General features: G+C 41.4%; 1 protein-coding gene across 5 annotated transcripts in view; it reads left to right on the top strand.

Moving 5' to 3' along the window:
* TNIK (TRAF2 and NCK interacting kinase) overlaps positions 1–12,020 on the top strand; it is a 400,363-nt gene that overhangs the window by 320,835 nt on the left and 67,508 nt on the right. For 3 of the 5 annotated variants that reach the window (XM_054700354.1, XM_054700353.1, XM_037525101.2), the window contains 3 exons: positions 2,050–2,160; positions 2,994–3,080; positions 4,150–4,338. In XM_054700354.1, the coding sequence (XP_054556329.1) occupies positions 2,050–2,160; positions 2,994–3,080; positions 4,150–4,338 (387 nt within the window). The remainder of the gene's footprint in view (positions 1–2,049; positions 2,161–2,993; positions 3,081–4,149; positions 4,339–12,020) is intronic. The other 2 variants (XM_054700355.1, XM_037525105.2) reach the window with 1 other exon arrangement.

Genomic DNA, 12,020 nt, shown 5'->3' with positions numbered 1-12,020 from the left:
GATCTTACTTATACCCTATCATTTCCTGCATGGCTTCATAGAATGGACTCGAGCATTTTCATTTTCTGTCTCTTCCCCTCCCATGACTGTTAGCAGACCTCTTGAAAATGCAAGTCTGATCTTGCCATTCAACTGCAGGAAGTCCTCCAGTGATTCCCCAGCACCTAAGATGGTGAAACAACAATCTCAGATGTACACATAAATGTTGCTCTGAAAATGACAGATGTTACATCTCAAAAGATGGACTTCTTCCCAAGCCTTGTCATTTATTGGAAGACAGGAGGTCCTGGAGATGGCAGGAAGGAGCCACATCAGGACGACCTTCTCATTCATGGGCATCTTTAGAGGGGTGAATATCTGTGGATGGGTTAGCTGGGGTGGTGCTGGCGAGTTTGTGTTCTAGAAAGCTGTTCTCCTGCTTTTGCAGAGCTAGCCTCTCAGTGTGAGGCACCTGCCCTTCGAGTTTGAGTACTTGTTTCCTCAGCCAGACAATAAGGTGTCATTGAGAAAGTTACAAGGGAATGGACCCCTGATCTGCCCCCTCCAAACTTCATATTTGATGAAGAAAAAATCCTCATGCCAAGGCAGACCCTGTCACAAAGGGCCTGCAGCACTTCTCAAAGGGACACTGCTGGCATGTGGCACAAGAAAACACTGTGATACATTTTAGTCCTGCACATGTGGGATGTTTATCATCTCCAGCCCGTCTTACTGAATTCCAGTCATGTCTCTCAGGCATTGGGACCCCCAGAAAAAGCCCCACATGCCCCTACCCATTCCGAATGCTCCAGAAACAGAAACACCAGTTCCCGTAACTACTCTTAAGATGTTCTCCCTTGCTGAGAGTATAATGAAGAGCTGGATTAATTGTGATGATGTTCAATCATTCCTCTTTTTTCTTCATTTTCTGTAATGACAGAGTTCTGACTCTGGAGCCACATTGTCTGACTTTGAAAGCAAGCTTCACCGCCTGATCCTTGAACATGAGTGTGACCTTGAACAATTTCTTAATCTCTCTGTGCCTCCATTCTGTCATATAAAGTGGGAGTGATAGTAATATCTATATCAGAAGATTTTTGTGAAGATTAACAAAGCTAGAGCATGTAAAGTACTTAGAGGCTTGGCAGTTCCTACTGACCCTCGAACAACTTACGTTTAAACTGGCAGGCCTGCTTACATGGATTTCTTCTGTCCCTGGATTGCACATTTACCATTCAACCTACTTGGATGCCAGATGTCAGTTGGTTGCATCCCCCAATGGGGACCCCAAGTATACAGAAGGCTAACTATTAGCTATGCATGTATTTTCATTTGCATGGAGGGGCCCCAAAACCCTGTTCCTCAAGAGTCAACTTTATATGCAATAATGATGATGGTTCCTGAGTTTAAGGGTCTTACTTGAATAATAAATTGAAATTGACTCTCAAAAGTGAATATTGCCCAAACTACAGAAACCAGCATGGGGTATCAGAAAGGGGTGGGAGTCAGTTAATTCTGTTCCACCCTCAGCCATAACTTACTGTATGGGCTTGAATATGTTGCCTTGCTTCTCTAAGATTTTCTCTTTTTTTTTGGTCTATGAAGTGTTTGCTATATATGGTGCCCAAAAATTTGAATGACATGAGCATTGTGAATGTGCTTTAAAACCTATAGAATCTTAATAAAAACCTATAGAATCTCATAGGCAGTTTGATGGTATGCAATAAAATAAGTAACCTACCATACATTGGTATTTCCTACCTGATTTGAAAACCACCATAAGCCAATTGAGAAACACATTTAATGGGCACTTCTTGGAGAAGTAGAAACCTGGAGTGTTCACGTGGTAAGTAGTAGGATGTTCCATATAACACTGAATTGTTCTCCATCACCCCCTCCTTGTCAGTGTGCCACAGATGGCACAGAAGAGAAAGACCCTTAGGGCATGTAGACCCCATCCTTAAGAGCTCACACCCAGAGTGCTGCAGCCCCCCCCCACCGCCAGTTTGCCCCCACCCCCACGTCCCACCAGTGGCATTGCTGACAGGGACATCTGCTTCTTCTCCACAGCAACAAAGGAGAGAGAAGGAGCTGCGGAAGCAGCAGGAGCGGGAGCAGCGCCGCCACTATGAAGAGCAGATGCGTCGCGAGGAGGAGAGGAGGCGCGCAGAGCATGAGCAGGTATGGCTGGGGCCAGGGAGCGCTGCAGAGGCCCTGTGCGAACTCCAGCACTGTCTCCGGGGTGTGGGTCACCTTCTCCTAGGACTGTTCAGTTTAAGCCGGTGTTTACTCTCAAGCAACTATTTTCACCTATTCAAGAAGTCAAATGCACAGCCTTGGTAATACCCATCGCTCGACCCTGCTTCCTATGCAGAGTCCCCTAATACACCTTGATCTCCTGATGCTCCCAACCCCCGAGGTCTACCTCAAAGCTATCAATGAAACATGATAAATGAGCCAAGTCCTACTCTCTCCTTGCTTCAGAGGCGCTTTCTACTCATCCAGCCTGTGGTGGCTGTGACTTTGAGTCACTGAAGCAGCCCCTCTCTCCTTGTTAGAATCACAGTCTGACAGTTCAGTGAAACTCTGCAAGTTGATTCCATGACAAAGAGAGCAGATGATGGCATTCAGCAATTATTTCATCCCCGCTGCTTGCATAGGGGACTTCAAACTCTGTAGCATTGTTAATTCCAGGTAGCCCATAAAGAGGGCACCTGTAATGAAAAGCTTTAGCATGCAGCTGGGTTTATTAAAACCAAATAGTCACGGCAAAGCCCTGAGCTGTCTCAGTCGGCTGATAGCAGATAGCAGGCTTGTGCTTTTGACTGCATTGAAATGCTTTGGCTTCAGTGCAGCATACTTTTCCTGTTTGGTGAGAAGGTGTCTGGGTATTTTTCCCCCTCCTTCCTTCTACACTTGACAGCTCTTGTCACCTTTGCAATTACCGGTTCTTTTTCTCTTTCTTTCTTTCTTTCTTTGTGTTCCTCTGAATTCTCTGCTGCCTACCTCTCCAGGAGTACATCAGGCGACAGTTAGAGGAGGAGCAGAGACAGTTAGAGATCTTGCAGCAACAGCTACTGCATGAACAAGCTCTACTTCTGGTAATGGGAAAGCCGAGAGCCAGCTTACCTGCTCTGTGTTCATCGTGTGTGTGTGTGTGTGTGTGTGTGTGTGTGTGTGTGTCTGTCCCCAAGTGTCCTTCTAATATGACAGTCTAGAAGAGAGGATTGTCCAAGCCTCATGCCCTTAAAGGAAAAATATCCCAGAATCTGAATACATCTCCTAATCCAGTCTGCCTGACACTTAATACATTTAATGTGCCTATTATGCATTCTTTATTAATTTCATCAACTTTAACATGAATATAGTGTTAGTATATGTAAAGATTTTTTTGAGACCCACTGTTTTATTGCAGAGTGATTTCTAAGGCCATCTGCAACGTGCTGGAATACAATCGCAGCAAAATGCAACTCTTCCGTAAGAACCCACTGAGCTCTGCAGTCATATTTCATTTGCAGACTATTAGTTTTCCCCTTATGATGGGAACATTTTGTGTTCTCTGCTCATACAGCTTCCACTTGAAGTACTTTTTTATTATTATTGCATAGCTCTCTAAAAGGGCTTCTTGTGTGGATATTTGAACTATTTAATCAGCATCACTGATATATTTTAGCCTATATGTAAGCTTGCCAATGGCTTTATTGGTCCAAGTTTTGTTGAACAATAGATGAAAAAGATAGCATGTTAAACTACTTAGTTTGTACTTAATTGTTATGAGTTTGAAGGCCCCATTACTATGTCAGGATGTGGTGGCTCCATACAGGAATTGTGTGCTGACCATGCCGATGTCTTCATTATTGCCACTTTCTTGGTTGAACTCTTAGGGAATAGTCCTGTTGCAATGGGTGGTATTTTGTGGGAAATGCCATTAAACAGTGTTTGCATTAAATGCCACGTTATAGGCTTGGGATAGCATCTCCACAGAACAAACCTGTAACTTGTCCCTGTGGCATATCCTGACCCCCCCCACACCCCCACCATGGTCCTGTTAGTGGTGAGGTCCTCTGTTATCATCACTTCTCCCTCTATTGCATGCCTCACTGGTACAGACCAATGATTTCCCTATGATGATTTGGCCTTTTCTTTGCTCCCCTTTCCTGGTGTGGACAGGAATATAAGCGCAAACAATTGGAAGAACAGAGACAAGCAGAAAGACTGCAGAGACAGTTAAAGCAAGAGAGAGACTACTTGGTGTCTCTTCAGCATCAGCGGCAGGAGCAGAGACCCGTGGAAAAGAAGCCACTGTACCATTACAAGGAAGGGATGAGTCCTAGCGAGAAACCAGCTTGGGCCAAGGAGGTAAGTAGGCCAGTGTGGCTGCGCCCTGTCGGCCAGGCTCTTGTCTGCGCACTCCTGCAGTAAAGGTGGACAGTTCAGCTATCGCCTAGGCTGGGAAACAACTCGTTGTGAGTTGTGCACGCTTTGCTTTCGGAAGAACCATGACTTTATTTCTACAGAGAAATGGCACATTGCCTTACGCTGTGAATCTATTTGTGTGTATCCAAATAGAATAGATTTTTGTCAACCACAACAGGAGGCAGAAAAATGCTTTTCCCTATAGGAGTGCAATTGAGTTGTGGAATGAGAAGTTACTGACATTTCCTTGAAGGAATGTGATTGAGGGCTTCAGGAATTCTAGGTAGCATCACCTCCAATCATACTTGACCCATTTCTGCTCATTAGCATGGTCAGTGATATTCCTGGAACTTTTGTGGTAACAGCTGATGCTCAGTCGACCTCGGTCTTGTGATTATGGTGTTAACAGAGTTAGAAGTCACTTGTATTTCTTTTGCAAATACTTCCAAAGCAATGGTCTTTCATTTACTCAATAACTAAACTAAGTTGTCACTGTGTCACTGAAGTAAGGAGTCACTCTCTCAGCTCATGGGGGGACCACCCTGCTTTCACTTCTGTCCTTGGGATCACCTTTATTTTCTTGTGAGCATGACTAATCACTTAAAGGACTTTTGCATTTTGTGTTTTATTCTAGCATCATCATATATTTATAGCTAGAGCTTATTTACTTTATCTAGACTACAATATTATCAGAACAGGTTATCTTACATAAGATCCTACTTTTGTAAAAATAAGTCTTTTTATTTTTCTGTTCTGTTATGCATTTGTATAGAAAACTCTTGAAATGATGCTTTGCTAGTGTTAATGATATTTATGGGAGGTAAAAACTGCAGAGTTTTCACTTTAATATTTTTGTACTTTTATGTATTGTTTAAATCTTTGATAATGGTTGTGTACTATGTTTGCAAAAATTATAACATTTTATAAATCATAAAACTAAGTATGCAGAGAACATCATTTGATTGGATGGAAAGAATGTTCTTGACCATTTCTCTGAGGGTCCATATATGTGATTTGTGTTTATTTACCTATGTCTGCAACACCTGCTTCTTTCTCTTAGTTCAATAATTTAATTTTGTGATCCCACTCCCAGGTACAGCAGCGACCCCTTAATAACCCACCTGTTCTTCCAGCTGAGCAGAATCACTATGCTGGGAAACAGCAGCTGACATGCTTCCTGGCTGGCAGAGATATGCCACATTCCTCCACTGCTAAACCATTTTCTAGCCATGCCAAGTTCAAACACTCAGTTAAACCAGACTCACAGTTACTGATTGGGACAGGTGGTCAGAAAGCTAAAAAACTAGCCTCTATTAAACTAATGCCAGTAACACCTGTAGAAATGAATGATTCCAGATCAAGACTCTTGTTTGAACATCACTCATGGAAGAAAGAAGGACCAGCTTGTTCTATTAGATGTGGTCTTGAAGAACAACTGAAGCCTCCGGAAGCCTCAAGGCCCACAATGAGTTCTCCCAGGAGATCTCGCTCCCAAGGATGTAGCCCAGCTCAAGAGTTTGGGTCTAAGATCATTTGTGTGTCCTCTCCCGACATCTCCAAAGTGACAAGTCCCCATTTGTCCATTACTACAAGTAAGGAGGGGTATAGAGACTCATGTGGACTTCAGAGTAAAGGGGGTGTGAATGCACGCATCATTAAGAGTACCTCAACTCCTCTAAGAAGTGCTGCTTCACTCAATGACCTCACCTTGCTGCCTGGCCACCTGGCCTTCAGTGTTCCCAGCCCCAAGCATAAGGTTAGAAGAGGAACACCTCCAGATCCCATTGGAGAAGATCATGATTTCTTGCAAAACATCCCCAAATTCCTTCTTTCTCCTCTGCAGCACCCTCATGCAATAATGGCCCGGAAAAAAGGAGAAAGCATGGAGCAATTTCCACTTCCTTCCTTCAGCTTCTATTCTGCAAGTTCTGATTTGAATGTATCCACTTTGGCTTCATTGTTTTCTAGTCACTATTTATCCTCATCACTAAATTTCCTGGCCTATCCCCTTTGCTTAGAACTAGTTCACCGTTCCAGAGCTTTCAGAAGTCATGGCATTCTTGGGGGCGAATCTTTGCGGATGTCATTAAGACAGTTTTCTGGACCTCCTAATTCTCCTGTGCTTCCTGGCCAGGCTCCTAGCAGTAAAAGAAACATATCAGCTGGGAGTGCCACCAGCATGGCCCTGTCGTCAAGCACTCCCAATGTGAGGCTCCCAGGCCATCTTAAGTCTGGGCCACCTCTGGTGGGTGATATCTTCCAAGGTCCCTGGCTTCCTAGCAACTGGTGCTCTTTCTTTGGATTCCATACACTTCTAGATATTTCTGGGAACATTCTTTTGGGATTTCATATTCAGTGCTATCCTCCTGGGTGTGGTTAACATAATCCAGCCTTTAACTAACCATCAATCTATTCATGAAACAGTTCCCAAGTCTTAGAGTGGGTGTTCATATTTTAGAAAAAAAGATGAAACACTTCGATGACTATGCTAAATTTGGGTTTGGAGCAACTGGTGTACAAATAAGTATATATATATAGTTGTCTGCCTTGGTTTGAGTCATCACTTTTTATCACCCACTTCTTAAAATGGGAAGAAAAATGAATGTGAGGACCATATCTTCTTGATCTTTTAATGCTTCTCATCAGCAATGTACAGATTTTCTAGAACATTATTTACAGATTTCTTACAATAACTATGGAAGTAGTTGGGACTCAAAGGAGCCAAACAATATTACAAGACTTAAGATGTAGACAGAATTTCTAGTTCAACAGTATCTTAATTATCAGCTGATAAGAGGAACCTGGGTTGAACTATCTTGGGGAGGTAGAATGTAAGGTACCATTTTCTTTTATAAATGCATCCTCAGGCAGGATACACATTTGAAAGTATCCTAACCGGGAATGAGTGGGTAGACCCATGCCATGGTCTCCTGTGGTGTGGATCTGGGCTTTTTTTGACCCATGTGCCATTGACGATACCATGAAGATGTCACTAGATACTTGTCCTCTTTTCCCGATGGTACTTTCTTCTGTAATCTGCTCCACTGTTTGTTTTCTTATTCAACCTCTATACCTTCTTATCAAGATGGTTTTCCCTTGTTTTATTGCTTTCCCATTCACTTACCTCTTCTTCCTTGTTCCAAATAGACATTTTTCCATTAACAAAGCAACATTGTAATCATGCTTCACCCTGTTTTTGTTGCTTCTAGTTGTGAAACCTAAGTCATCACATTTCTCACTATCTTTTTCATTAATTTGTTGGATGCAGTAAGAACAGATGAAAATGTTCGTTCATTTGCAAATCTTCTCTTTTTACTGAGTATTCTACCTGTACTGAACCCCACACTAATGTGGATTATAAGATTCCAGCCAGAAAGGAACATTAATGTATATATTAAAAGGAGGGATAGGGGCATTCTCACCCCTTTCAGATTCTCTGCTGATTCTGGATTGGGATTGATGTCAGATTCATTCCTTGAAAATGTCAGTATATTCTCTTAAACATCAGTAAAATTTGAAAGACTTTTTCTTACTGTCACTTTTTGTGTGATGGAGATACTTTTATCTTCAGATTCCTTTTACTCTTAATGGGACAGATTCCTGTTCTTTACAATGGCATGTGATTGTCAGGGCCTGGCAGTAATTGTGTGTGCCCTACCCTGCCCCTCACATTTTTTTATTTGCACCAATACACAGCAGTGACAGAATGCTCTGTCTACATGAGTTTTGCATGAGATTATATTTTAATTTTTTTTTAACACCCTCATGTTAGCTCTTTGATGCATACCAGTCAACTAACTATGGTTTTGGTTTTTGTTTTTTGGGGTTTTTTTTTTGGCAAATATAAGCCAAGATGTGTCTTTACATCCTATCAGCCCTTTGGACTTTGAAATCTCTACACTTAAGAACTCCTCTACTTAGTTTTCTCTGCTCTACAATGATGTGGGTCTTTTTTCTTTTTATATGAGTTACTTTATATATATAAGCTTCTGAAATTACCATATAGGCAGTTTGCAGCTCTGCTTCCATCTTTCCTCAGTCTTTCTTATCTCTTTTAAGATTTAGCTTAAGTGAGACCTTGATAGCAGTAGTAATGCATTCGAGTTCAAGTTCTTCCACATCTGTCTGTGTGACCCTGGGACAAGTTGTGGAGGCGTCCCGAGGCCCAGCTTCCCCATCCACACTTGCTGCGGGCCAGTGGCAAGCATGCAGGCACTGTGCATACAAGTATTCAGCGTATTCCCGAAGCCCAGCATTCCCAAGGCCGTGGTTGCCACAGGGAGTAAGTCTTCTACCTCTTTTGTTTCTGGTCTGGAATTCACATGAGCAATTCTCACCACTCCCATCTTCCCACTCACCTCTCCCCAGTGAGAGATACACCCATCTTCAATTCGCATGTCAGTTTGCAGATGTGCCTCAGTATATTTGAGTTATGTGCTCCATTCACACAGGGTTCTAATCTTTTCTCTGGCATCATTAGTTAGAGGAAATCTTAGAAAAGTAGTCCAGGCCTTATCTGCAGCAAGGACTTCGGATAAGTATTCTATACAAATGAAAGTGGCCTGTCCCCAGAGGTGCCCCAGGGAAGGCTCATCCCCTATCTTGGTCATAACCAAGCACTGAATCTAGATTTGCCAAAGGATGATGTGACTCAAGTCCTTGTGACCAGTGACTACAGGGTCAGAGCATCTAAGGAGAAATTAAAAGTTATTTGTTTGTTTCTTTCTCTTTTTCCAGCATTGCCAGTAAAGACCAAAAAAAAATAAACTTTTTTTTTTAATTGGAAAAGAAGGAATTCCCATATGATTGTGTTCAATTTACCACCTACTTGTTCTTGAATAAGACCTCCTGAGACCTTCATGGGCCCCACAGAGCCTACATCACATAAAATCTTATAAAAATGCACCTATATGACTTCGTAAATGTATTTCCACAGTCAGCATTTTAAAAATCACCTCTATAATTTAAGTTTGAAACTTTCAGCAACTACTATTCATTACTGAGAAGTGAGACATTGGAAGATATAATTTTTGCTCAAATGTGCAATAAAGTTTAACAATTGACATTGATATAATGTTTCCTTTTGTACAAGTTTAAACATGGTTTCATGTATTTTGATTTATTTTGATATTTTGATCTCAACAAATTTATCTTCAGGTCTTTTACATTTGTAGAGCCTTATACATCTCAGAGGTCTTAGACATCACCCCAGTGGATAAAACAACCCTGCCTAGACCAGGATTTTATTTCTGAGACCATGACTATTTTCTCTCCCTGTAATACCATAATAAAGAATATGGCACCTCTGCAAACCTCTCCAAAGTTACTTTAGTTTTGATGTTAAAACTACTCTTTTAAGGGCGTCCCTGGTGGCGCAGCAGGTTGAGCGCAGTGCTGTGAAGCTGTCCGCAGCCTCCGCGGTGCTGGTTCGATTCCCACCTGGTGCGGGGAGATTCCCACATGGCACGACAGACCTCCGCTCCTGTCTTGCCCGCTGCTCCCCTTAGCAGTGTATTTCGGTTCTTCTGCCTGTTCTGCTCCCTGCTCTGTCTCTGGTAGATTCTCTCACCCTCCCGCGCTGCTGGTCTGTACCCCAATTTTTGTATACATAAATAAATCTTAAAAAAAAAGTCTCCTTAAAAAAAAACTACTCTTTTAATAATTAAAAAACTGCTCTTGTAGTAAAATTAATCAGACTCTCCTAATCTTGTTCTCTATAATCATTAATAATCCTTTCAACTCTGAAATATTTTATGACAGATACTCAGTTGTTATGGTCTGGCACCCTGACACCCTGTGTCTAATACTACCAGAATACTCTTTCTTGCTGATACTTCTGGTATTTGCATCTTCTTGACAGCAGGAGGTTGTAACATAGGTTCAGCTAGTAATTTTTTTTTTTTTTTAGTATTTTGCAAGACAGACTGAAACACTTTGATTGTATCCCCCTTATCCTGGGGGATATAAAAACACTCTTTTTTGTGCTCTCATACTCACAGATTTATTTCCTGTCCAGTCAGTAAATATAAGATGTATGAATGAGGGGCTAGACCTATGTCCAGTATCTGAAAAATCAAGATCTGTTCCTAGATATCCTAGCCTGCTTTCCCTCTGTCCACATGAAACTTAGGAGAAGTGTCACTTTCATTGTTTGAGTTGATGCCTTTGCTCTGAAACTCACGCTGTTCCTGTGGTGCAAAAGTAAAGAACAACATTATGTTCCTAAATACTTTAGGGCAAGGTTATCTTGAGACAAAGTGTGTAACCAGATGTCTCATTGTTGGTCGTTTCTTATCAGTTTCCCAATTTCTTTGGGCAAATGTCAGCTTAGGACATTTTACTACATTGAACCCTCCAGAAATAACTTGCAAAGTGTAACAATCGATGATTTACACCATATGTATTTTAGAATGATACAGACTGGAACATACTGAGAATAGGATTTAGTATGCAAACTGAGAGACAGCATAGGGAATTTAACTAGAATGCCTCAGTTAAAAATACATATATATGTGTATATGTATATGACTAATCAAGTCATTAACTGCCTATGAAAGTCAGCACCTCCCTTTCTTTCATGTCATCTCTAATGCCAGCTTTAGGACCCATGTGGCTTCTGGTCCTATTGCAGGCAAGGATGCTTCCTTTACTAGAGCCTCATAGTTGGCAGTTGCCAAAAGAATTTTTGCCCTTAAGATGAAGTCCTTGCAGGCAGGCTAGTTGACCACTGCTGTAATAGGTGTGTGTGTAAAGAGTCTGAGGATGTTTTACAGTTATAATAATGACAAGTATTCTTCACTCTCTGAACATATTTGGCTCCTGAATGATGGAACAAGGGCCTCCAGTTTGTTTGACCAGGTGTTTATCTGAAAATGAGTCTGGATATCTTGAATTCCGGAATTCAGGCAACATCGTTGTAGGTGATGGGAATTCACGTGGTGAGGAATGCTTGTACATGTGATGTTCTATTAATGATCTTTCCTGAAAATAAGAAATGACTAATATTTGACTAATTCCAATGGTCTGGAAATAGTCCCTTTCTTTTCAGGAGCTAAAATTTGGAAAAGAAATAAATACATTGCATGTCTTAGTCTAAGTTATTGCTGTCTTTTGGGACTTTCATGATGGCTTTGTTCTTCTCTTTCGCTGAATACAATATCCAAATAATTATTGTTGATGTAATACTTTGTACACACATGTACACAAAGTATACATGTTCTAGTATATACCCTTGGCTTTTTGCAGCTAATCTTATTTGGTATGTGGTGACCTTCTGGGATATGGAATTTCAAAACCAAAGTCAACTGGATGTCAATTGTATGTACCCTGCACAGCCATGGTGGGAGAAGAGATGTTCAAATTACCTCTGTGTAGAAACGGGAGGGTAGTTTTCTATTTTGGTCAAGTGTTTACAGTTAATATGCAAGTTTGAGAAACAGACTTCTGTGTGAGACTGAGTTTGCCTTCGGAAAGATTCAAAATGGGGTAGAGAAGATGGACAAAAATAGCTCTTTTGAATTTCTTTTTTTTTTTTCAAATTAGGCAGTAAAATTGCTCGGCTTCTACATACAAATACGGCTTAGGGACTTACTTGTGGGTTCCAGGACAGGCTCTCACCACCTTCA

This window comes from Talpa occidentalis, unplaced genomic scaffold (genome assembly GCF_014898055.3).
Source record: "Talpa occidentalis isolate TD23 unplaced genomic scaffold, MPIMG_talOcc4v2.1 talOcc4.4, whole genome shotgun sequence".
NCBI lineage: Eukaryota > Metazoa > Chordata > Mammalia > Eulipotyphla > Talpidae > Talpa > Talpa occidentalis.
Note: the sequence above shows the minus strand (reverse complement) of the source record. Positions and strands in the feature narration are given on the sequence as shown.